At 42.9% G+C, this 27787-nt stretch overlaps 1 protein-coding gene across 1 annotated transcript in view; it reads right to left on the bottom strand.

The window, feature by feature from the left end:
- Window positions 1–27787, bottom strand: part of PCCA (propionyl-CoA carboxylase subunit alpha) — a 658713-nt gene that overhangs the window by 375485 nt on the left and 255441 nt on the right. The window contains exons 10-12 of the mRNA XM_077297080.1: window positions 22943–23045; window positions 22574–22668; window positions 8194–8344 (exon numbers count right to left, since the gene is read on the bottom strand). Of these exons, the coding sequence (XP_077153195.1) occupies window positions 8194–8344; window positions 22574–22668; window positions 22943–23045 (349 nt within the window). The remainder of the gene's footprint in view (window positions 1–8193; window positions 8345–22573; window positions 22669–22942; window positions 23046–27787) is intronic.

Here is a 27787-nt window from a genome sequence, read left to right as displayed (position 1 = left end):
AACTTATCTAGATGCATAGTGAGCACTTATAACCCCCAGGTGCTTCACAGAAGTTTATAACGCAGAGCCGTGAAAATAAAAAAATAATTTTTCTTTCCTCAAAAATGATTTTTAGCCCAGAATTTTTTATTTTCCCAAGGGTAATAGGAGAAATTGGACCCCAAATGTTGTTGTCCAGTTTGTCCTGAGTACGATGATACCCCATATGTGGGGGTAAACCACTGTTTGGGCGCACGGCAGGGCTCGGAAGGGAAGGCACGCCATTTGGCTTTTTGAATGGAAAATTAGCTCCAATCATTAGCGGACACCATGTCGCGTTTGGAGAGCCCCTGTGTGCCTAAACATTGGAGCTCCCGCACAAGTGGCCCCATTTTGGAAACTAGACCTCCCAAGGAACTAATCTAGATGTCTGGTGAGCACTTTGAACCCCCAAGTGCTTCACAGAAGTTTATAACGCAGAGCCATGAAAATAAAAAATAATTTTTCTTTTCTCAAAAATGATTTTTTAGCCCACAATTTTTTATTTTCCCAAGGGTAATAGGAGAAATTGGACCCCAAAAGTTGTTTTCCAGTTTCTCCTGAGTACGCTGATACCCCATATGTGGGGGTAAACCACTGTTTTGGCACACGTCGGGGTTCGGAAGGGAAGTAGTGACGTTTTGAAATGCAGACTTTGATGGAATGCTCTGCGGGCATCAGGTTGCGTTTGCAGAGCCCCTGATGTGCCTAAACAGTAGGAACTCCCCACAAGTGACTCCATTTTGGAAACTAGACCCCCAAGGGAACTTATCTAGATGTGTGGTGAGCACTTTGAACCCCCAAGTGCTTCACAGAAGTTTATAACGCAGAGCCGTGAAAATAATAAATGTGTTTCCTTTCCTCAAAAATATTTTTTTAGCCCAGAATTTTTTTATTTTTGCAAGAGTAACAGGAGAAATTGGACCCCAAAAGTTGTTGTACAGTTTCTCCTGAGTACGCTGATACCCCATATGTGGGGGTAAACCACTGTTTGGGTACATGCCGGGGCTCGGAAGGGAAGTAGTGACGTTTTGGAATGCAGACTTTGATGGAATGGTCTGCGGGCATCATGTTACGTTTGCAGAGCCCCTGATATGCCTAAACAGTAGAAACACCCCACAAGTGACCCCATTTTGGAAACTAGACCCCCCAAGGAACTTATCTAGATGCATAGTGAGCACTTATAACCCCCAGGTGCTTCACAGAAGTTTATAACGCAGAGCCGTGAAAATAAAAAAATAATTTTTCTTTCCTCAAAAATGATTTTTAGCCCAGAATTTTTTATTTTCCCAAGGGTAATAGGAGAAATTGGACCCCAAATGTTGTTGTCCAGTTTGTCCTGAGTACGATGATACCCCATATGTGGGGGTAAACCACTGTTTGGGCGCACGGCAGGGCTCGGAAGGGAAGGCACGCCATTTGGCTTTTTGAATGGAAAATTAGCTCCAATCATTAGCGGACACCATGTCGCGTTTGGAGAGCCCCTGTGTGCCTAAACATTGGAGCTCCCGCACAAGTGGCCCCATTTTGGAAACTAGACCTCCCAAGGAACTAATCTAGATGTCTGGTGAGCACTTTGAACCCCCAAGTGCTTCACAGAAGTTTATAACGCAGAGCCATGAAAATAAAAAATAATTTTTCTTTTCTCAAAAATGATTTTTTAGCCCACAATTTTTTATTTTCCCAAGGGTAATAGGAGAAATTGGACCCCAAAAGTTGTTTTCCAGTTTCTCCTGAGTACGCTGATACCCCATATGTGGGGGTAAACCACTGTTTTGGCACACGTCGGGGTTCGGAAGGGAAGTAGTGACGTTTTGAAATGCAGACTTTGATGGAATGCTCTGCGGGCATCAGGTTGCGTTTGCAGAGCCCCTGATGTGCCTAAACAGTAGGAACTCCCCACAAGTGACTCCATTTTGGAAACTAGACCCCCAAGGGAACTTATCTAGATGTGTGGTGAGCACTTTGAACCCCCAAGTGCTTCACAGAAGTTTATAACGCAGAGCCGTGAAAATAATAAATGTGTTTCCTTTCCTCAAAAATATTTTTTTAGCCCAGAATTTTTTTATTTTTGCAAGAGTAACAGGAGAAATTGGACCCCAAAAGTTGTTGTACAGTTTCTCCTGAGTACGCTGATACCCCATATGTGGGGGTAAACCACTGTTTGGGTACATGCCGGGGCTCGGAAGGGAAGTAGTGACGTTTTGGAATGCAGACTTTGATGGAATGGTCTGCGGGCATCATGTTACGTTTGCAGAGCCCCTGATATGCCTAAACAGTAGAAACACCCCACAAGTGACCCCATTTTGGAAACTAGACCCCCGAAGGAACTTATCTAGATGTGTGGTGAGCACTTTCAACCCCCAAGTGCTTCACAGAAGTTTATAACGCAGAGCCGTGAAAATAAAAAATAATTGTTCTTTCCTCAAAAATTATGTTTTAGCAAGTAATTTTTTATTTTTGCAAGGGTAACAGGAGAAATTGGACCCCAACAGTTGTTGCCCAGTTTGTCCTGAGTACGCTGGTACCCCAAATGTGGGGGTAAACCACTGTTTGGGCGCACGTCGGGGCTTGGAAGGGCGGGAGCACCATTTGACTTTTTGAACGCAAGATTGGCTGGAATCAATGGTGGCGCCATGTTGCGTTTGGAGACCCCTGATGTGCCTAAAACAGTGGAAACCCCTCAATTCTAACTTCAACACTAACCCCAACACACCCCTAATCCTAATCCCAACTGTAGCCATAACCCTAATCACAACCCTAACCCCAACACACCCCTAACCACAACCCTAACCGCAACACAACCGTAACCCTAATTCCAACCCTAATCCTAACCCTAATCCCAACCGTAACCCTAATCCCAACCCTAACCACAACTGTAACCCCAACACACCCCTAACCCTATCCGTAACCCTAACCACAAGCCTATTCTTAACCCTATTTCCAACCCTAGCCCTAATTCCAACCCTAACCCTAAGGGTATGTGCCCACGTTGCGGATTCGTGTGAGATTTTTCCGCACGATTTTTGAAAAATCTGCAGGTAAAAGGCACTGCGTTTTGCCTGCGGATTTACAGCAGATTTCCAGTGTTTTTTTGTGCGGATTTCACCTGCGGATTCCTATTGAGGAACAGGTGTAAACCGCTGCGGAATCCGCACAAAGAATTGACATGCTGCGGAAAATACAATGCAGCGTTTCTGCACGGAATTTTCCGCACCATGGGCACAGCAGATTTGGTTTTCCTTAGGTGTACATGGTACTGTAAACCTGATGGAAAACTGCTTCGAATTCGCAGCGGCCAATCCGCTGCAGATCCGCGGCCAATCCGCTGCGGATCCGCTGCGGATCCGCGGCCAATCCGCTGCGGATCCACTGCCGATCCGCTGCAGATCCGCGGCCAATCTGCTGCGGATCCGCTGCCGATCCGCTGCGGATCCGCTGCGGATCCGCGGCCGATCCGCTGCCAATCCGCTGCAGATCCGCTGCCGATCCGCTGCGGATCCGCTGCGGATCCGCGGCCGATACGTGGCCGATCCGCTCTGTGTGCACATGCCATAACCCTACCCCTAACCCTACCCGTAACCCTAACCCTACCCCTAACCCTACCCCTAGTTCTAACCCTAGTTCTAACCCTAACCCTAGTGGTAAAAGAAAAAAAAATATTTTCTTTATTTTATTATTGTCCCTACCTATGGGGGTGATAAAGGGGGGGGTTTATTTATTATTTTTTTATTTTGATCGCTGTGATAGAACCTACCACAGCGATCAAAATGTACCTGTAACGAATCTGCCAGCCTGCAGATTCGGCGGGCGTACTGAGCATGCGCCCGCCATTTTCCAAGATGGCGGCGCCCAGCGAGGACACGGCCGGACACCGGGAGGCTCGGTAAGTATGAGGGGGTGGTGGGGGGGTGGATCGGAGCACAGGGGGGGGGATCGGAGGACGGGGGGAGCGGACAGGAGCACGGGGGAGCGGACAGGAGCACGGGGGAGCGAACAGGGGGACGGAGGGGGGTACCTGACAGAACGGACGACTGGGGAGGAGATCGGGGGCGGTGGGGGGGGCCAGTACATGATTTCCAGCCATGGCAGATGCTATTGCAGCATCGGCCATGGCTGGATTGCAATATTTCACCATTTTCATAGGTGAAATATTGCAAATTGCTCTGATTGGCTGTTGCACTTTCAACAGCCAATCAGAGCGATCGTAGCCACGTGGGGGCAAAGCCACCCCCCCTAGGCTGAAGTACAACTCCCCCTCTCCCTGCAGATCGGGTAAAATAGGAATTAACCCTTTCACCCGATCTGCAGGGATGCGATCATTCCATGACGCCGCATAGGCGTCATGGGTCGGGAAGGGGTTAATGTATATGCAGCAATAGGATTACTCAGTCCTAGGTACATTACGCTACACTTATCTGCACTAAAGGTACCTTCACACTAAACAACTTTTCAACGAGAACGACAACAATCTGTGACATTGCAGCGTCCTGGATAGCGATCTCGTTGAGTTTGACACGCAGCAGCGATCTGGATCCCGCTGTTATATCGCTGGTCGGAGCTAGAAGTCTGGAACTTTATTTGTTCGCTAGATCGGCGTGTATCGTCATGTTTGACAGCAAAAACAACAATGTCAGCAATGTTTTTACATGGAGCGTGAACGATAAGTGAGTCGCCGTTACGTCACTGGATCGCTCCTGCATCGTTCTGGAGTTGCTGTGTTTGACGTCTCTACAGCGACCTAACAGCGACGCTCCAGCGATCTAGTTTAGGTCGGATCGTTGTCTATATCGCTGGAGCGGCGCTTAGTGTAACGGTACCTTAAGTCTCATTTGCCAAGTGTTTGCCCATTCAGTCATCTTATCTAGATTGTTTTGTAATATTGTGCTGTAAAGCTCAATTTTGTGCTATCAGCAAACACTGACACTTTATTAATGACCTTGTGGATGTAATTGAGAGTAAAGAGAGCAAACAATCTATGCATGTTTTAAAAGGATGTGTTAGGAGACATCTTCATGAACATAGTATACAGTTGTAACAAACTATTCAACCCCATTGCAAATTGGTAGCAAAGTTTTCAAACTTTGTGCAGTTTGCAAAAAAAACTAACACAAGAACAATTTAAATATCTCAACACAACTAATATAACAAGTAGCTTCTTCCAATTTAACATAAAATGACACCCATTCTAAATTTTGCCAACATGTTAAATAAAATAAGTAAAAAAAAAAGAAAAAAAAAAAGCATACTTACCTACGGGACAGATGCTACTCATTCGCTTCACTCCTTCTGAATGCTGTGTTCCCTATAGAATGTGTGACCTGTTATGATCTGGTGGCCTAAGAGCAGCATGAGACGTACTCTGGAGAAGGTGGAACCTGTACTGACCGCAAACCCTGAACTTAACACCGCAACTAGAAGTAGCCGTGGAATGTACCTAGCGCTCCCTAGACATCTCGACACAGCCCGGAGGACTAATTACCCCTAGAGATAGAAAAGGGAAAACTATCTTGCCTCAGAGAAAATCCCCAAAGGATAGACAGCCCCCCACAAATATTGACTGTGAGAGGAGAGGGAAAAAACATACACAGACTGAAATCAGAATTTAGCAAAGGAGGCCACTTCTAGCTAAATAGAAAGGATAGGACAGAGTACTATGCGGTCAGTATTAAAACACTAGAAAATATCCACCACAGAAAATACAAAATCTCCACAGCTAACTAAAGATATGGAGGGTATATCTGCATCTCCAGAGATACCAGCTTGGCTAAATAAATCCTTATACAGACCAAGCTGGACAAGACAAAAACATGGAAAAGAACTGAACAATAAGGCCACAGCATGTGGACAGCAAAAAATCAAGGCCAGAACTTATCTTTGTTGAAATGAACTGCAAAGCAGGAGAGACCAGGCAGAGATGTGAATCCTCCAGGAACAATGGACAACTGGCACTGACTAAAGGGTGAAGCCAGACTAAATAGCCCAGTCAGAATTGCAAAAAGTGAACACACCTGACAAATGCTGTGATTCAGAGACAGCAGCGCTACCACTTACAACCACCGGAGGGAGCCCAAGAGCAGAATTCACAACAGTGACCATGTTTATATCACTTGAATGATACAGTCCAGCAGCAGCCACTGATCAGCTGCAACGTCCACAGTTTCACCAGAGTCGACATTCCTGAGAAATCCTCAATATCAAAGATTTTCTTTAGGGTTCAAGTCAATTGAGTATTATGGTCAATCCAAAGCCTACCAGGACTTTTTCTGAAACCAAGCCTTACCAGACTTTGAGCTATCCTTGGGATCACTGTTCTGTTGGGAGGTCCACTGACGCAGAAGCTCATCTTCTTCACGCAAAGCCTGATGATTTCTCCTAGGACTTCCTGATACTTGATTGAATCCATCTTGCCCTCTACATGCTGCAGATTTCTCGGACCAGAGCATCACAAAGCCACTGCCATGCACCGTGGTGTTCTTTTCAGCTTATGCTTCATTCTTTCTTCTCCATAACATTGATCCATAGGTCTAAAGTTCCAATTTGTTTCATCAAGCCACAGAACAGATTCCCCAAACATCTGACTTAGGGTACTTTCACACTTCCGTCGGTACGGTGCCGTCGCCATGCGTCAGCCTGACGTACCGACGGACGTTGTGAAATAATGCACAACGGGGGCAGCGGATGCAGTTTTTCAACGCATCCGCTGCCCCATTGTAATGTCCGGGGAGGAGGGGGTGGAGTTCCGGCCGCGCATGCGCGGTCGGAAATGGCGGACACGTCGCACAAAAAAAGTTACATGGAACTTTTTTTGTGCCGACGGTCCGCCAAAACACGACGCATCCGTCGCACGATGGATGCGACGTGTGGTCATACGTCGCAATGCGTCGCTAATGCAAGTCTATGGAGAAAAAACGCATCCTGCGGGCAACTTTGCAGGATGCGTTTTTTCTCCAAAACGATGCATTGCGACGTAGGCAATTTGACGGAAGTGTGAAAGTAGCCCGATTCATATGGTTTACAGCATTTTAAAGTTGTAGTTTCTTGTGGTTTTGGGTCAACAGAGGTATATACCTTGTAGTTTGGGAATGGAGACCTTTAGCATTTACTATTTGCCTTACTGTGCACATTTTATCCTCAGTGCCTGTTGAAACCATCTTGCTGCAGGTCTTTAGCAGTGATGGTACGAGGGTTTATGACCAGCAGCCGCCTTAGGAATCTAGTGGCAGCCGCATCCACTTAGTGTAGCCATGTCCCTTCAAATTTTTATTTGCGAATTAGGCTTACAAATGTATCTCTAAGAACATACAATGCTTTCGCTATATTTTGCACCTTTCCTTATTGGTACAAAGCAATGATCTCAATTTTTAGGACTACTTTCTTGACATCCTAAGAATATGGAGGCTACTGACAATAAGTAATGGTCTTAGATTCCTCAAGAATGCTGTCAAAAGCAAATGTCTGACTATGCAACCCATCAGCAACAAGTCATATCATCCAAATGGTGCTCTAAGTATTAAAGATGCTCGCCATGAAGGAGTTGAACAATTGCATTAGTCATTAAAGGTGACATTTTATGTTGAATTTGGAGAGACCACTTTTTACAGTATATTAGTTGTGTTGAGGAATTTTAAGGGCAATTATACTTTCAATTAACCTTAAATAAGTTAAGGGCAGGCTATCGTGTGTGCCATGAGGAACAACACTATTTCTGGCCATTACATGACTTGTATCTTGCATTTTCATACTTTTTAATTCTTCACACTCTATTACTTAATTTGTAAATAACGCTACGCTGATGGGAGAAGACTAGCTGCTATGAGATCTGTCCTACAAAGCATAATAAACAGAAGGATTCCTGCCATTCACAGAAGCAGCAGCATGGAGGATATTATACAACAGTACTTTGCTGTGTAGATGGCAATCAAACATTGCGGTTGTTGTAGAAAGATCAGCACCATCTCTCAGTGCTCCTCACTCCTCTCTATAGAAGAATGTTTACATGTTGCTACTAAATCTGATTTTCAGTGAGGGAGGTGGAATAATTTTGATTGCACCAGCACTGTGCATGTAGCTGCATACGGTATATGTACACCGTCAATGCAATGTGAAAGATTACAGTGATTTTTGTTTGCTAAAATGTGAAAAAGTGTTTACCATATTTATCCAGCATTTTACCTGAAGTCTTGTGTTCATCTCCAAAAAGTAAAAATTCTTCTTGGAATCAACAAGAAACTCTACTGTTCCTGCAGAAGAATACTTCACAGCTTTGGCAAGAGCTACTGCTTGTTCCCCCATAGCTCTTCGAGTTCCGGGATCAAGAAATGTGCTGCCGGGAAAAAATACAAATTCTTACATTTAATTTTACTGTTAAAGTTGCTGCTACAGAAAAATTCTAGTGGGCAAATGCAGAACAGCAAATTCTAAGGGCATAATTAAAAAATAACTCAAACAAAACAATTAAAAATACAGATAAATCAATTGCTGTTTCACAATATGCAGCTGGCATCTAAAAGGAATCTGCCAGTAAGATCACTTTCCCCATACCATATATGGGCATGCAGGTCTTTGAAATGTAAATATATGGACACCTTGATATTTTATCTGTTGCTGCATTTCAGAGTAATTAACACTTTCTGGCCATTGTATGGTTTCTGCCCATTATATGGTTTGTATTCTGCCGTTTTCATCTCTGCAGTATCTATTGACAATTTTCAGTTGTCTCTGATTAAGTAGGAGACCAGCTGTTACAATATCTCTATAATATAATATCTATAAGGCCTCTTTCATAGGTCCATGTTACCAGTACATGTTGTATCCATTTTTTACACGGACCGTGTGTCCATACAAACCACAAGGAGACATGTCAGTTTTTCCTGGAAGCACAGATGACAAGGGCCAATACAAGTCTATGGGTATGTGAAAAACAAGTACAGCACTCGGATGGCACCCTTATGCTGTACAGGCTTAATTTTGAAAAGTATAGGAGTGGCTTTGTAATTTAAATAATTCTTTAAACATACTGGAAAAACACTGGGGGTAAACACTGACACCCGGATGAGACACTGACGGAAAATACGGATAGAATCAGTACCAGCTTTTAATGTACATGTGAAAGAGGCCTTATACACAGCATTCAGAAGCAACAGATGGATTCCTGTTCTTTCTCTGTTAAACACATGTTCAAAGCAGCAGCATGATGACGATTACTAAACTGTGTGGCTGTGAATCCAGCTCTGGGCTAAGTAAATCATAATCCATGTCTCATCTCACTGGCTCCACTTCATCTCCTATTCCACTCGTTGTCGGGGTACCTCAGGGCTCAGTCCTTGGCCCCCTTCTCTTCTCTCTCTACACGGCCCCAATTGGGCAGAACATCAGAAGATTTGGCTTTCAGTATCATCTTTATGCTGATGAGACACAACTATACACATCATCCCCTGACCTTACCCCCGCTGTACTACAGAATGCCAGTGACTGTCTGTCCACAGTCTCCAACATCATGTTCGCCCTCTATCTGAAACTCAACCTCTCCAAAACTGAACTTCTGCATCTGCCATCTACTAACCTCCCTAAAGCTGACATTGCCCTCTCCGTGGGTAACATTAATAACACCCCGGCAGCAGGCGCGCTGTCTGGGTGTTATGTTTGACTCCAATCTCTCCTTCACATCCCATAAACAATCGCTTGCCGCTTACACCTAAAGAACATCTCTAGAATCCGTCCTTTTCTCACCACAGAAACAACAAAAACCCGCACTGTCACCTTGATCCACTCCTGCCTGGACTACTGCAACGCTCCATTAATTGGCCTTCCCGTTACTCGACTTTCCCCTCTCCAGGCTATCCTTAATGCAGCAGCCAGGGTCATCTACCTAGCTAATCGGTATTCAGACGTGTCCGCTCTTTGCCAGTCATTACACTGACTGCCCATTCATTATAGGATCCAATTACTTGTTCTCACCCACAAGGCTCTCCACAGTGCGGCACCCCCTTACATCTCCTCCCTCATTTCTGTCTATCGGCCTAGCCGATCGCTGCGCTCTGCAAACAATTTTCGACTAACCTCGGCATTAATCCGTACCTCCCACTCCCGACCAAGACTTCTCCCGTGCTGCGCCAATGCTCTGGAATGCTCTAATCCAAGATATTAGGACCATCCACAATTTGCACAGTTTTAGGCGCTCCCTCAAAACACATTTGTTCATAGCGGCCTATCATGTTCCCTAATCAAAGTCATTTTATGTGTAAGTGTGCGAGTGTAGCCCATTCACTACTTCCATCTATCCCTCACCCCCTGAAGATGGCTGGACCATCATTGTAAATACATCATTGTAAATACACACCTGTGCTTTGTATCTACCCACCTCATTGTAGATTGTAAGCTCTCACGAGCAGGGTCGTCTTATTTATTGTATTGTTAACATTGTTACCTATGACTATTGTGTTTGAAACTGTTAAAGTGTAAAGCGCAGTGGAATATGTTGGCGCTATATAAAGATTATTATTACTATTTTCTCACTCAGCTCTTAACTCCAATCACCGGCCCCTTCTCACCTCTATAGAGTAGAAGATGCCCTGCTTACTAGACACCACAATGTGCTGGCAGTTGAGAGCTTGCTTTTTTTAAATGTGGATTAGTTCAGGAGCCGGACAGTACAGGGGAGGGAGGCCAGTCTCATAAGTGGAGAAAGAAACAGACTGTAATATATATGCTAGCCAATCAAAGTATCTTACATTTCGCTGTACTACTGATTCATACAAAGTTTGTTGAAGCAACTGTGCCCATTTAAAAAGGAACCGGTCATGTCCCCAAACAATAGTAACCTGAAGATATAGGGTTAATCTGCAGGTTAAAAGCAAAACAAAGCTGTCCATCCACTGCTGGATGACTGTAGCCACTCCATGCACTCTTCAATTACTGAAAGCTGGCGCCTTCTGGGAGGAATAAAGTTAATTTCCCCTCAGTAGCCGGAATTTCAATATGGTGGAATGACAGTATTGGAATGCTATTAACCTGCAAGCTAACCCTAAATCTGTAGGCTAATAGAGTTTGGGGACATGATACATTTTGATTAATACCGTATGTTTATAAGGGCAGCACATGGGCTCAGTGGTTAGCACTGTGGCTTTGCAGCACTAGAGTCCTGGGTTCAAATCCCCCCAATAACAACATCTGCAAGGAGTTAATCTATTTTCCCCATGTTTGTGTGGTTTTTCATCTCACACTCCAAAGACACAGAGGGAGGACTGGGAACTGCAGATGTGAGCTATTGAGAATTGCTGCTGGGGTTCTGGAGATCACACTTAGCCTGAGGTTGAGCCTGATCATGAGACATTTGGATATGGCAGGTTGTATTATTGTTATGGATGCTTAACAGTATATTCTACTTGCTTATAATATCCTCACTCATACTTCCAATTACAGATCACTTACAGCCGACCCCACCTCTACTTTTACATGTGCTCTATCAGCATTATTAAATGAAAGCCTATGTACAGTTCTTATTACAAATAAAATCCAGAGATGTTTATTGCCGGATTATCGTCCCGATCTTTTACGGGTTACCCAAAACCCACAAGGGCATTTTTCCTCCACTGTTACGCCCGATAATCTCAGGCGTGGAGTCCCTTAAAGAGAATCTCAGCCAAAGGGTAGATGAGCATTTCCAGTCCTTGGCAGCTAGGACCCCCGATTATTTAAAAGCTACGTCAACAGCGCTACAGGTTTTTCATGCCTTTCATTGATACGCTTGATGTGTACTCTACCATCCCCCATTCTTTAGCATTAATAGCCATTCAACTTCATCTAGATAATTATTGTTAAAAACCTTCATTCTTGCTGTGTTGGACTATTTAAACACAATTTTTTAGTTTAAATTTGAATTTATTTATTTTTTTACACCATAGATACCCTATTGGGTTCAAAATTTTCCCCTTCTCTGGCAATACTGTACATGTCATGGTGGGAGGAAACATTTATCTTCACCAATGATAACCCTTTTCTCTCCCATTTTAAACGGTACAGCAGATATCAGGAAGCCTTCCTCCTTCCTTGAGATGGTCCTTTATCTACATTTGAGGGGTTTCCATTATATTTGAACTCAATTAATTAGTTAGTCCGTCTACACAGCTTTCCTTCATTGATATTCCCGAGAGGTAATTCTCTTACGCATACAGTGGAGACATCCTTTTAGAAAGGATGTCTCCGGTAATACTATCCGTTTACCTACGAGTTCTCATCCACGCCATGTCACCCAGTCTATACCCATTCATACGCACCAGGCGTAAATGCTCCACTGATGATGCGTTCCGTCGGGAAGATTCCGATCATATCTAAGAGACTAATCATCCGTGGTTGTTACAGTTCAACTGTCAAATATGCCCTATCCAAAGTGTCTTGCAAACCTAGATCTGATTTATTATATATAAGAGACATTCCAGTTAGAGTGACTACTCTCCTATTACATTGGCAACAGCATTCAGTCCTCAGTTCAATGCTATCTAAAGGATTGTTTTACAGTACCTATCGGTTATGGATCAGGATGCTACCTTACGTGATGTCCTGAATAATGGGTGTAGAGTTGTTGCTAAAGAGAGGCCTCACCTTAGGTAATAGGTTATCGCATAGTAGGCTGAAATCACCTTCTCCTTCCTACACATGGTTAACCACAAAAGGCTTTCATAAATGCACAGGATCTAGATGCAATGCATGTCAGTTTCCTATTGACAAAACACATACCGTACGTTTATCATTCCACCTACTACTCCTTATGCCATTACCTCTCAACAATTGTGATTCTAGGTATGTTTATCGCATTACATTCAACTAGAAAAATCAAAGAGAATTGCAGAGCATTTGGCCAATATTAACAATAGAAATAGTGCTTATTCAGGAGCATGCAAGCACTGTCACTGTTCACAAAGGAGATTTGCCTCACTTTGGTTTGGAAAAGTTTGGAAAAGGTACCTTACCCCAAACGGGGTGGCAATTGGCAAAGGGAACTTGCCCTCAGGGAGGCATACTGGATTTTGCACCTAAACACTAAATTCCCTAATGGAATGAACTACAGGAACGATTTGTTTTATATTTATTGATTTTTTTTTCTTTCTTTTGTCCAAAAGGGTTAAATGTTGTCATCAGCAGTCTTTGTTTCCACCTGCATGAATTTCCTATAAGATTACCCCTGCACTGAGATTGGTTACTCTTTCTATATATGCTTGAACACATCCCTTTCTCTTTGACATTGTAGGATTTGGGGAACTCCTAAGGTGAACCCGGAGAACCGCGACAACGAACCTCCCAAGGGCAAGCTGGCCTGGTAAACCACCCCCTATACAGGGAGCATCAGGGGCAGACCCAAAAGAGACTACTGCCGCGGATGCTGATACGTGGGGACAGGACGTAGGAGAAGCACGAAAGGCAGGAGACTGGAGATACAAGAAGGACAGTACAAAACAGAGGAGGACGAGGGGAGGAAACTCAGTAGAGACTGGGAAACAAGGAGCAGACTGGGACGGAAGGAAGGCACACGGAGAGGGCTACTGAGGGGTACAAGGACAGGAAAGCACTAAATACGAGACAGTGCAAAAACACAGGACTGAGTGGGAGAGAAACAGGGAAACTCAGGGAAGCAAGGGACATGAAGCTAGCGTGAAGCACAATAGACAATCAGGCAAGGAGCAGGGGGAGAGGCTACCTGATATAGGAAGGGCAGCGCAGCACTTCTGGGTCAGGAAACCTCCAGGATCACAAAGGGGAGGAACGGAGCAAACGAAGACCAGCCCTATGGGAGTGCGCGTGCGTCGCCAGAGCAGAAAGGTGAAGTGCGCATGCGCCGGCATTGGGAACCAGGATCCAGCGAGGAGGCAGGAAGAGAGGAGGCCAGGCGGCGCGCGAACACCCCGGGAGCGCGCAGAGCCGGAAACGCACGCCGGGAGCCGGAAGAAGACCCAGCAGAAGCGGAAGCAGCGGCGCGCCGGGACAGGTAAGTATGTGAAGAGCCGGAGGGGGATGTGTGACAGACATCCTATGACTGGGGAGCGACTTTCGCGCCAGAGGCTCAACAGGTTTCTTTTAATATGTTTTAGTTTGAATAAAGTATCCCCACATATTTTACCAGAATGGGTGTGCCGGATTAAATCCTTTGTTTCCTCTCCAAAAACATACTGATAGGGAATTAAGATTGTAAGGCCCGATAGGGACAGTGATGATGTCTGTAAAGCGCTGCAGAAAATGATGGTGCTATATCAGCAAAGCATAATTTAGAAAAAAAAGCAGAATACTGGTTTATTTTTGTTAGTGAATTATGAGACCATAGCTCACAAAAGGAATTACATAAAGTAGTTGTTACGGGTTTACCGTGACAGAGAGGAGCCAGAAGACCGCAGCCTCTGATTTCACATACTCCTACTACCAGTGCAAAGGTTTAACTGTTCAGCTTAGAGTCTGTGAAGCTTTCCTGTTTTGATGATCTTAGCTGTTTAGTATTGGCCACTACTTTCTCCTATATATACTCACCTCTGGCAATCTGAATTGCCAGTATTAGTCTCGTACTGACTGATGTGGAGTGGGGGAGTTGGTTGTTGGCAGAGGCATTTGGACTGTTGATTTTTGACTGTTGCTTGGTATTTCGGCTGTGGGCAAGTCCTAATCCTCTATTTGGTTTTCTGTCTTCGTCTGCCCGGTGTTCCTCTCTGCTGTCTGTGAGTGCATAATTGTATGTCTGGTATTTCATTTATCCCTGTACGTCCTTCCTTGTTAGTCTGGTTTCTGTATATACTTACACTATTACTCCCCACTTCCCAGGGTGGGGAGGGGGACAGATATAGGGCTGATTCACGAGTTCAGCAAAGTATGTGGCCCCGACATCTTCGCCATCAGAAGTAATCCGGTGAGCATGGATAGCTAGAGCGCCCCCAGTATTAGGAACAGGGAAGGAGCTCCAGGCCCCAGGTACTCTGACAACAGACTTGTGACAGTAGTAACTCCTTAATAAATACTTTATAGAAACTTATTTTCCCCAAGATTATGAGCGGAAAAGTTATCCATATATACCGTACTAGTAATTTGAAGGGAATTACCCTTTAGAGGGACTAGAGATTTTAAATATGTATTAAATATATTATAAAGTTTATATATTTTTATAGGTACACATGGTAACTGGTAACAAGAGAGAATATTAACACCACCATAAAAAAATTCCTAACAAGTTTTAACACACAAATTTCATCATAAACACCAAGGATTTTCTTCTACAAAATTATTTATTTCCTTCAATAAAGCTCTAAATGCGTATTTCAATCAGACTGGATTGTGTTGATTAGACATTACTGAAAGCACAGCTTGAACATTTTACGAGGGGTTATGGATTTTAAAGACGGAATTACACCTTGCAGCTGTATTGCAGAACAAGCATCATTATTCCTAATATGGATGAAAGGACAGCTACTCCCCTGCTCTAGAGTTAGGTCTTCCCCGATTTGCAGAATTTCTCTCTGCATCGCCTTTCACACTCTCATTGCTCACCTCCTGCTGCAGCGGAAGAATGGAACAGAGGTGTCACACTGCTAAACTTGATCTCTGCCATGTAGTTAGGCTTTCTACTCTAAAATGAATGGATTATCTTTGCAATCAGACAGGTTAATTAACTGAAGTTTTCATATTCCTTTCTGCCTCCTAACACTTCATATGCATTTTGTAGTGAACATTATTGCCCAACACCCAACCACTTATTCTCTGTTTCCTTTCTACCTCCTTAATCATCTCTTCCTAATTATGCAGTACTTAAATACACCATGTGTCAATTGACTCCCAACACCTTAATATTGAACAGTATTTTAGCCACACTGTGACTGCAACATGATGAGGAGTATACAGTGAAATAATAAGTTTTGCTGGTCTAGGTGTCTAAGCTACATTTTTCTACTTTTTATGAACAAGTTGAAGTTTAATTTTTTTATTATTCTGTGATAATCTTTCATTACGTTAGAACATGTTTATTAATCTAAAGTAAATATTAAACAATTGAGTTCAATGTAAAATAAGCTACGCAACTCATCCTTTAAAGTATACATAATATGAACCCCCATACTTTCACCACTAATTAGTCATTTCACCTAAAAATGCATTATTAAGCATTTTTATACTGACAGTTTCCATAATATAGCCTCTGCATACCAGTAGGAAGCAAAAGATCCAAAACGCGCGTCGGGGTGTGGTCCGCACAATTGACCACCATACACCCAGGTAATTTAATTTATTGTCTTCCAGCTCACAGTACTTTAGCCTAATTCTTACCATCGATATCTAACAGGCATTGCATCCCCCATCTATAGCTATAGGTTCTATATCAGTGTTTCTCAACTCCAGTCCTCAAAACCCCACAATAGGTAATGTTTTCAGGATTTCCTTAGTATTGCACAGGTGATAATTTCATCACCTGCTCAAGCATTAATTCCATCGCCTATGCAATACTAAGGAAATCCTGAAAACATGTCCTGTTGTGGGGTCTTGAGGACTGGAGTTGAGAAACACTGTTCTATATGATTATTTCATGGGGTCAGTTGCACTCGCTCTGTTCATAGGCAGCTGATTCAGTGTGACCATCTAATGCCATTCATGGTTATCACAAATTAACCCTATTATTTTGATTTGTCTTGCATCTATACCACCTTACACTTTGCACATGCACTTTGAGAGATTCAGTGCATTTATTAATTCTATTCATTGTAATCACAAATTCACTTTTATTATTGTTTTGATTGGTCCTGTATTCATACTCCCTTTCTCATTATATGTGCAGTTTTGAGAGAGATATTTTTTCTGCGGTTATATAAGTTTTATATTTCAGTGCTTTTCCTTTTTTACTGCACATATTCACAATTGTTTTGACACATGTTTACTATACTATTTCAGTCACACTTTTATTTCTCAGATATTTATGCTGCTATACCTTCGTATATTATTATTTTCTTGCATACATTACCTGGTGTGTTTGTTTTTAATATATTTTACTATTTAGTGTAATCATGGTTTTCTACCTGTGCGGGCACCTCTTTTGCTTGTAGTGCTATGTTTTATTACCCTCACTAATAAAGGTATTTTCAGCCTTAATTTTAGTTGTCCTATAATTTTTTATTTTTTCTTGACCATTTGTTCGGTCCCTTTTTCCCTTGGTTCTATATCAATAAACAGGTCTGAAGAAAAAGCTATCAAGATGTGATTGAGGGTATGTGCACACGTAGATGGAACCTCTGCGGATTTTTCCACACCTGTTTTGAGAAATCCGCAGGTAAAAAGCACTGCATTTTACATGCGGATTTAATGCAGTTTTTGTGCGGATTCCACATGCGGTTTTACACCTGCGGATTCCTATTGTGGAGCAGGTTTTGTTTTCCATAGGTTTACATGGTAATGTAAACTCAGGGAAAACAGCTGCGAATCCGCAGTGTCAAAACCGCTGCGGATCCGCAGCAAAATCCGCAATGTGTGCACATACCCTGAAGTGTAGTCTTCTAGCTTTACTTCAAGAGGTTTTACAAAAACATTGCATTAACCATTTAGAAACTACAAACTAACAATGAAAAAATAAGCATTATTATTAATGCTTGGGTGCAAATAACTTCAAAGTCAATGGTTGCAAAGATTGTGGAATACATGTATGTCACTCCATACTGTGGCACATTTATTTGAAGAAAAATTCCCGACAAAAATGTTACCGCCTAAACATTTCTAAACAGGCCTATAATATATTGCTGTAGTAGCAAAACACTTAGTGCTTTCCATCTTGACCAGGGTCCAATCCTGCCACTCCAGTCCTCTTCAGGGTCCGTGTCACACAGGGACCATTGAGCAGCTCCCATCAATATAATCCTATGGAGCTTCAGGATGAGCTCATTTAGACTTACACTGTGTAAAGGACTTCTGGTTCACACAAACAACCCCCCCGTGTAATCTTGGATTTGAAGTCATGTGACCTGGACGAGGACCTAGGTGGCGCTGGAAACCGGGGAAGACAGCGAACGGTAGGTATTCTAATGCAACTTATACAATATTACAGACATTTAAAAAGTTTTAGGGTACAACATTTTTATCGTCAGAACTTCTAACGTTTTCACGCCAGTTAAAAGAGGAAGAGGGGGGGGGGGGAGATCAATGAAATAAAGTGTACCACACATATTATAAGGTGCATGGCACCTAATAAATTTGGCACATTGTTAGACAATCCTAAAGCAAAAAATGAAATCTTTTCCACACACTAGAATAAAGAGTTTGATAAACGCAGACTAATGTGCTTCTACCTTCAGTTGCTGTCTGCTCTTTCTGCATTCAGCTACTGAAGTACAGCATATTATGTTTGTTGAGCAATTCCACTGAAAGCTTATGGTGAATGCGTGTTCCACTCACTTAATAATGTAAACCGGCTGCTCAAAACGCTCTTTCATAAGGTGAAATCTTTGGTGCTGCAAAATAAATGGTTCTTAGCAGCACATCCTCCTGTGTAAACAGGACTTGAGAACAATGGTAACTTATGCGCACTAAATGGTCTATTACATATTGTTCAGTCTGCAAGGTTAAGTGCAGTCTGCCTGTCTAAGCAGGCGATAAAGCGACCGCCAAACGGTAAATATCTACGGATCAGTGGTCGATGGATGCTGCAAATCTGAATTGCCCACCAGGGTCAATGGAGATACTCGTTACCGGGTCCGGTCGCACTTAAAGGGGATGTCATGGTGGCTGCGACCCGGTCTGTGGCCTGGCACTCAAGTAAAGGGGAAAGGTCTTTAAAGGGTATTTTGGAATAAAGTCTATTCGTAACGCCACCTGTGGTTCTCAGTCACAGGGGACCGACGCTGCTTAAAGGGTTCCTCTGGGGTGATGTTGCAGCAAGATGGTGGCACTTCCCACAGGTGAAGCGGGGTCCCCAGGGCTCCCAAGATGTATGGCAAGGATGGTGGGTTGCCGGTAAATAACGGAGGACACAGGGTTGCAGTCTTTATCTGGTTTACTGAAGTAGTAGTCAGCCTCAGTCCAGGGTACCGGCAACAGGTGCAGAAGGAGTCCAGGCAGCCCGAAAACAAGTAGAAATCCCCTTGGTAGGTCAGATTGGGAGCCTTCCACTATGCGCTGGTTTTCCTGTCCCTTGCTACCTATAGTTTTGCTGGCAAGGTACCCCTTTCTCTCTCCTGTCCTGGGACAGTACCTGCATGGTAGGCAACTGGAGCTGTTCTCTTGGGGTGTCAGACACGGTGACTCCAGGCTCTAATTGCTGCTGTAACTCAGGCGTTATATGGGCAATTTACGTACCGTCCTATGCGCTCCGGTTCCGCTGTGGAACTTGCAGTTGTCCATAACCTCGGGGTCCCGGTGCCCGGTTTCTGCGCTCTGGCTCACAGGAGGCCCAATCGCAGCCTCCTTAAGCTTCTAATCTCTCCTCTGCTCCTTCTCTGTCCACTCTCCGCTCAACTGAACCGACTCCTCCTCCAGACCAGGATCTTTTTTGAGGGAAGTTCCCCTAAAACCGGGTTTTGAGCTCCCCTTCTGGCCTGGATTCAGAATGCGTTGTGTGTACGATTACCTGCCAAAGGGATCCCACTTGTCTTCAGGCATGGCACTACCCTCCCTGAGAGGAAGGCAGTACCACTGTGGTACCCGAACTCCTGGGGTGCCACAAATTAGTTAATGTAAATCCATCTTAAGAAGCTATTGAGTTACATACGTGGTATGTTTTTCAAAATTATCTAATTATGCTGCAAAGTGCCTTCCTATCAGTTTTTCAGCATTTGTCTGAATCCAAGCAGAAAACAAAGTAGAGTTAAACACTTTTGAATTTGTTTGCATGTGAATTCTTCTGAAGTCTCACATCTGTAAAAATCAATAATCAAAACTAGTCAGAAGCACAATTAGTTTTTTACATTACAACTTGTGTTTATATATATTATTGTAATCAGATTTATGTGTGATACATCAGCAGTAAATAGTCTAACTGGTGAAGTGAAACAATATAGGCAAACATTAAATTTATGGGATAAAAACTAAATATTGGCATGTGCATATGTATTCACCCCTTTTGCTATGAAGTCCCCCCAAAATTTTTGGTGCAAGCAATTATGTTCATAAGTCACATGCTTAATGAAAGGAAGCCCACCTGTGTGCAATCTAGTGTCACATGGTCTGTCAGTATATACACCTCTTTTCTGAAAGGCCAGAGAGGCTGCAATGCCATTAAGCAAGGGGCACCACTAACCAAACAACACCATTAAGACCAAGGAGATCTACAAACAAGTCAGGGACAAAGTTGTTGAGAAGTACAAGTCAAGGTTGGGTTATAAAAAAACAAAACAACAATTTCCCATAATCCCCCAATGCACTATCAAATCCGCTATCATTAGTGGTGAGCGAACGCGCTAGGATATGGTGTTATCAAAGCACACTCGTGTGATAATAAAGTATGTTCAGCAGACTCTAATACTATGTTCGAGTCGCCGTGTTCAACAGCCGTAACACATGCTGGGATTGCCAAAAAAACAACAAAATAGGCAACCCCTGCATGTGTTGCGGCTGTTGATTAGCCATAAGACATGCAGCCACGGCGACTCGAACAGAGTATCTTCGGCATGCTCAATTACCATTTGCACACGAGTGTGCTCCAATAACACCTTATCTGAGCGTGGTTACTCATCACTAATCAAATGTAAAGAACATGGTACCACAACAAACCTGCAAAGACAGGGAACCCCAATAAAACTCTCAGCCAGGGCAATGAGGGCATTAATCAGAGAGGCAGCACAGAGACCAAAGGTAACCCTGAAGGAGCAGCAGTGTTACCAAGCAGAGACTGGAGTATGTGACCATATGAAAACAATACACTTCATAGAGGTGGCCTTTATGGAACAGTGGGTAGAAAAAAACATTTACTTACACAAAAAATGTAAGGCTCGTTTTGAGTTTGCCAAAAGACATGCGGGGGACCCCCCAAATGTATGGAGAAAGATGCTGTGGTCACAGGAGACCAATATTTAACTTTTCTTGGCCAACAATGTAAATGCTATGTCTGGCACTACAGCTCATCACAAAAAAAACCCATCTGCATAGTGAAACGTGGTGGCAGCATTATGCTGTGGGAATGTTTTTCTTAAGCAGGGACATGGAAAATGGTCTGAGTTGAGGGGAAGATGGATGGTGTGAAATAAAGGGATATTCCTGAGCAAAACCTGTTGCAGTTTGTCAGTGATTTTAGACTGGGAAAGAGATTCACCTTCCAACAAGACAATGACCCAATGCATACTGCTAAGGCAACACTCGAGTGGTTTAAGGGGAAACGTGTAAATGTTTTGAAGTGGCTCTACTAAGTACTGCCTTTACTGGGGTGAATAGTTAAGCACACTAAAGTTTTCAGTTATTTTGTCATATTTGTGGTTTGCTTGACAATAAAAATAAAACCAAATGTTCAGAGTTCATATTGGTTTTACCTGTCCACTGAATTTTGTTTGTTTTTTGTGTGTTTTTTATTGAAGTCAAATTCTGTTTTTGCAAGTAGTAGTTTGCCTTTAGAGAAAATAAATGCTTTGGATTTTCATACATACAGCTCCTGTAGCCCCATCAGGGTTATTTCAAACCATCAACCCTAAGGCTGGGTGCCCACGTTACGGAACTAGCAGCGCTTTGGACGCAGGGCATGTTCGCTGTGTCTAAAGCGCAACCTTCTACTGAACGCAGGTGTTCACTGAACTGTGCAGATTTACTGCTTCCAATACATTATATTGATGTAATTTTTCTTGCGGAAATGCAAGTCTCAACAAGAGAAATGGACATGCTGCGGTCTGGAAAGACGGGCCGCATGTCAGTCTCCATGGGTGATCTGCAGGCGTGATCTGCAGGCATCTTGAAATCCCATCTACTATGCTGCCAACAGCTGGCCACTGCAGGTTTGACGCTGCATAAATACGCAGTGTCAAATCCGCAGCAATTACCCTTCTATGTATAAGCAAGCATACATGTTCCCATTTGTAGTTTTTGTTTATTTGATTTTTTACTACTAATGCACTTAAATCACATAATTTGTCCATTCTGAGATTTATTTGAATCAGGATCAGATAGATTTTTTTTAATATTTAGTTTTGGTGAATATTTTTAGATGTTTTCTTCTCAATAAAAAAAAACTAAGCAGCATGTAAGAACGTTCCTATTCTTGTACTTTAAGTTAAAAACATTTTTTTCTTATTTTTGTAACTAAATATTTTCTTTGGATGAAAAATTGCATTAAAGGATGATATGATTTTAAACCCTATTTTCACAAATCTGCCAGTTGTCTACTTTCAGGAACTATAAAGGAATGGCAGAATAATATTTTTATGATTAATTTTATAAATCAGATTTTGTGTTTATCAAAAAGTGTTCAGATTGTCCTTGCAGCAGTATCATAAATAAAAAGAAAAACAAAAAACATGTTCAGATCTTCCTGAGAGGTGGCGGAAAACAAACATCAGCTTCAGTCAAGCATTCCCGCAGGAAGACATCACATGCAGCACAAGTCAAGATGAAGTTTACAACTCACCTAGGTGCCTCCTCAACTACTTTCTGGTTCCTTCTTTGAATAGAGCATTCTCTTTCATTAAGCCAGAGTGCATTGTCATGTTTATCTGCTAGCACCTAAAACAAAGAAATGGGGAATTTTCATTACATAACACCATTACACAATTAGGACTGATTATGGAATAAACATTTCGATGAGACTCCATTAATTAGATGCCAAATTGTATGCCTATCATTATCAAAGTTGGTAAGATATCATTTTTGTGAATGTTATTGTCACAAGACTTACAGTGTAAGCAGTTCTTATTTAAGGGTTCAAAACTTAACATTCAGAGGTAAACTTATGCAAGCTATGGTGGTCAATATTTGAACAACAAATATAAGAACTTACTTGGATTTCTATATGCCGGGGGTTGTCAATGAATTTTTCTATAAGCAGGCGATCATCTCCAAAGCTTGACACCGCCTCTTGTGTTGAAAATCTAAACCCATCCCTAAAAGTTGTGAAACAAAAGCATATTGAGAAAAGAATTGCAATCAACCATTTATACATTTTTTTGACAATTACATTATCTTTTGTAGAAAACTGGATTTACATCACCTTCTCCTATCACACAAAGCAGCATTAGGGTATGTTCCCACGGTCAGTAAACGCTGCGGGTTGGACGCTGCTTACATTTAAAGCATCCAGAAGTTACACCATGGTGGATGGGATTTCTAGAAATCCCATGTACACTATGCGTGCACCGACACCCCTGGCTTACCTGCCGAGACGGACATGCGGCACATCTTTCTGCAAGATAAAATTTCACCCGTACAATATATTGGGACACGGTGATTCTGCACGGATCAGTGAACACATGCGGAATCACCTGCATTCAAAAGCCAGCAGCGCTTTGGCTGCAGGGGAGATGTGCTGCGTCCAAAGCGCTGCCGATTACTGACCGTGGAGACATAGCCTTAGATGAATAGAAATTATGTTTCAATTCTTGACTCCATGTATAGATTTTGAAAAAGTGCCTTAAAGCACAAAATGCCTAAAACATCCAAATATACTACACTCTCCTGGCAAGTCACCTGCCAGTACAGCTTGCTACTCCATTCAGCCAGTCAATCCTTGTGAACTGTCCTGCAGTGATGATGTGTTGAACAAAATGACAGCTGCAACCAATCCTTGTCCTCAGCACTAAAGGCAGCAAAGTTAACCTATGACCTGTGAAAACAGTGATTGGGTGCAGCAGTCATGTGCATATACCTGGCATGTCATCGCTCTAAAACCACTCAGGGCCACCAGAGCAGCAGGGGAGTTACCAGGTGGGTATTTCACCATTTTATTACATTCTCTGCTTCGTGGCCATATTTACCAAATCTTCAAAACCTTTTTAAGTCTCTTATTCTACTACAGGTTGTCTCATGCCCTTTATAAACTGAAACTGTATGAGAAAGAGGAAGATTGCTCAAAACTTCTCCATAAGGATCATGAACATCAACTGCCCAGGAAAATTAGGACTGCCAGAAAGACTAAAATCTAACAAGCCAAGGACTAGCAAACATTTCTCAAGGCAAAACTGCTCCAGCTCCATCAAGTTAGATGGTTTCCTCTGGTAAACAGCAATCTTCAATTATGGCCACAGATTCTCAATTAGATGAAAGTCTGGGCTTTGACTAGGCAGGAAAAGCCAAGGGGGTGAATACTTTCGCAAGTTACTGTACATTATACAACAGGTTAATCGGCATATCTACAACTGTACCACCTCAAGCAAGTTGGTTTTCCTTGATAAGGAAGAGGAGATCTTGCTCAAGCCCAAACACTAGTTATAAAAATACCCGTCATACAAAAATCTTCAAAATGTATGAATATTGGGAAACAATTAATGCTTAATTCATATCAGCAGGATATGAGGAACAGGCATTCTTAATACACATTGGAAAAATCTATTGAAAAACCTTATTTTAGAGACCTCCCAAATCCCCACCCCCTCCCCAAGTGGTTTAACAAGTACTTTTATCCTGAAACTTAAGGTACCGTCACACTAAACGATATCGCTAGCGATCCGTGACGTTGCAGCATCCTCGCTAGCGATATCGTTTAGTTTGACACGCAGCAGCGATCAGGATCCTGCTGTGATGTCGCTGGTCGCTGAATAAAGTTCAGAACTTTATTTGGTCGTCCGATCGCCGTGTATCGTTGTGTTTGACAGCAAAAGCAACGATACCAGCGATATTTTACACTGGTAACCAGGGTAAACATCGGGTTACTAAGCGCAGGGCCGCGCTTAGTAACCCGATGTTTACCCTGGTTACCAGCGTAAAATGTAAAAAAAACAAACAGTACATACTCACATGCGTCCCCCGGCGTCCGCTTCCCACACTGACTGAGCGCCGCAAAGTGAAAGTAAAACCACAGCACAGCGGTGACGTCACCGCTGTGCCCTGCTACTGCCGGCGCTCAGTCATTGCAGGAAGCAGACGCCGGGGGACGCATGTAAGTATGTACTGTTTGTTTTTTTTACATTTTACTCTGGTAACCAGGGTAAACATCGGGTTACTAAGCGCGGCCCTGCGCTTAGCAACCCGATGTTTACCCTGGTTACCCAGGGACCTCGGCATCGTTGGTCGCTGGAGAGCGGTCTGTGTGACAGCTCTCCAGCGATCAAACAGCGACGCTGCAGCGATCGGCATCGTTGTCGCTATCGCTGCAGCGTCGCTTAGTGTGACGGTACCTTAAGCCACCAGACCGGGCACTGACCACACACTTAAGGTACCGTCACACTAAGCGACGCTGCAGCGATAGCGACAACGATGCCGATCGCTGCAGCGTCGCTGTTTGATCGCTGGAGAGCTGTCACACAGACCGCTCTCCAGCGACCAACGATGCCGAGGTCCCTGGGTAACCAGGGTAAACATCGGGTTGCTAAGCGCAGGGCCGCGCTTAGTAACCCGATGTTTACCCTGGTTACCAGAGTAAAATGTAAAAAAAACAAACAGTACATACTTACATGCGTCCCCCGGCGTCCGCTTCCTGCAATGACTGAGCGCCGGCAGTAGCAGGGCACAGCGGTGACGTCACCGCTGTGCTGTGGTTTCACTTTCACTTTGCGGCGCTCAGTCAGTGTGGGAAGCGGACGCCGGGGGACGCATGTGAGTATGTACTGTTTGTTTTTTTTACATTTTACGCTGGTAACCAGGGTAAACATCGGGTTACTAAGCGCGGCCCTGCGCTTAGTAACCCGATGTTTACCCTGGTTACCAGTGTAAAATATCGCTGGTATCGTTGCTTTTGCTGTCAAACACAACGATACACGGCGATCGGACGACCAAATAAAGTTCTGAACTTTATTCAGCGACCAGCGACATCACAGCAGGATCCTGATCGCTGCTGCGTGTCAAACTAAACGATATCGCTAGCGAGGACGCTGCAACGTCACGGATCGCTAGCGATATCGTTTAGTGTGACGGTACCTTTAGTGGTTTCTGCACTGAAGCATGTGCTTATTGATGACCCACAAAGGGATTCCTGATTTCACAAAAATCAATCTGCCTAATTAGTCATTCTTTCCATCAGCTAGAGATATGATTATTACAAGGAATTATTAGTACCAACTATTTACCAGACACATTAAAAGAACACATTTTATTTTTATCCCAGGCTCTACAAGTACTGAATTAAAAAGCGGTTTTTATTTAGTAACCAACAAAGAGGTCCATGTGATAATTATTACACAGACATCTGTGCTGGTTACTAAATTATAATCACTTGCCGTTAAGCAGTGCATGCCGCCAAGCCAACAAGGATATCATTTTATTTTTGTACTTAGAGAGGTAAATGTCATCCTTAACTCTATGGTTTCCTATAGTATGCAACAGCATACGCTAACCCCTTTCCCAAGCACAACTCTTTGGTAACTGTGTGTATCTAGAAATTGACTTTTGAAATAAAAAAAAAGTAGAAAGTTAAAATACAAGGACTACATTATACAGTTAGTTAAAGAATATCTACAATCTAAAGACAATATGTAAACTTCAGACATATGTTACCACATTTACCCATTCATATATGCGATTTAAACAGAAGAACCCTGGGGAGAAGCATAACACATGGCAATGGTGGTGAATTGCACTGAAAGTACTTATCCCCAACTCATCATCAGCCTTATACAAGCAGATTTAGTGAGAACATACATTTTGACAGTAAATAAAGCTAGATATATCACAAATGTGAACCTTTTCCACTGTAGGAGAAACATATATCGTTAAACAGCATGATATCAAAAGCGTTCAATTTTAGGAGTATCGAGAAGCAACAATTGTGGATAAAGCATATGTGCAAATCAGAATAGCTTTAATTACCAATTACACCAAAAAGGCAAGTTCAACAACCCAGTCTTCATGTTCCATTCAGATATGGAGCTCCCTCAAATACTTGGTACTGGGTACACTGGTATTGCTGGTCTGTCTTCCATCTCGCACCTCTAAACTCAACCACAAGCCTATTCAACTTTTAGCAGATGACTCTCCATTTACAAGTCACCCTGAGGCCTCGTTTACACGATCATTTGGTCAGTATTTTACATCATTATTTGTAAGCCAAAATCACGTGTGAATGTGGCCTTAGACGGGTTATGCCACACACAAAAGTATATTTTAATCAACAAATCTCAGAATAATACCTTCCACAATAGGATGTATCTAAATAACATGTTCCTGTGCTGAGATAATCTTATAAATGTGCCCCTGCTGTGTACTGTGTAATGGCTGTGTCTGACCATACAGGAACATGGTCAAAAGTATACACAGACAGGACGATATGGGATCACAGATGATTCTTTTTGTGAGGTAAAACAATTCACTGCCGGTTTTTAAACAATATTTTACCTCACAGAAAGAAATAAGCTGTGATCCCATAATGTAATGCCTGTACACTCTTTTACGCCCTTCCCTGCCCAGGAGCTGTGATGTGATCAGACCATGTTCCTGCACAGTCAGACACAGCCATTACACAGTACACAGCAGGGACACATTTATAAGATTCTCAGCACAGGAACATTTTATTTAAACACATCCAATTGTAGAAGTTATTATTATTCCAAGATCTATTGATTAAAATGTACTTTTGCTTGTGGTAGAACCCCTTTAAGCTTCTTAAAGCAACTTGTTTGAACTCAACCACTGTATTTCATGGTTCATATACAGACTGCAATCTCTGGACTGACCGGGGGTTTCCTGATCAAAACTC

The sequence above is a fragment of the Ranitomeya variabilis genome, chromosome 3 (assembly GCF_051348905.1).
Source record: "Ranitomeya variabilis isolate aRanVar5 chromosome 3, aRanVar5.hap1, whole genome shotgun sequence".
NCBI lineage: Eukaryota > Metazoa > Chordata > Amphibia > Anura > Dendrobatidae > Ranitomeya > Ranitomeya variabilis.
This window is presented reverse-complemented; position numbering and strand designations above follow the sequence as displayed.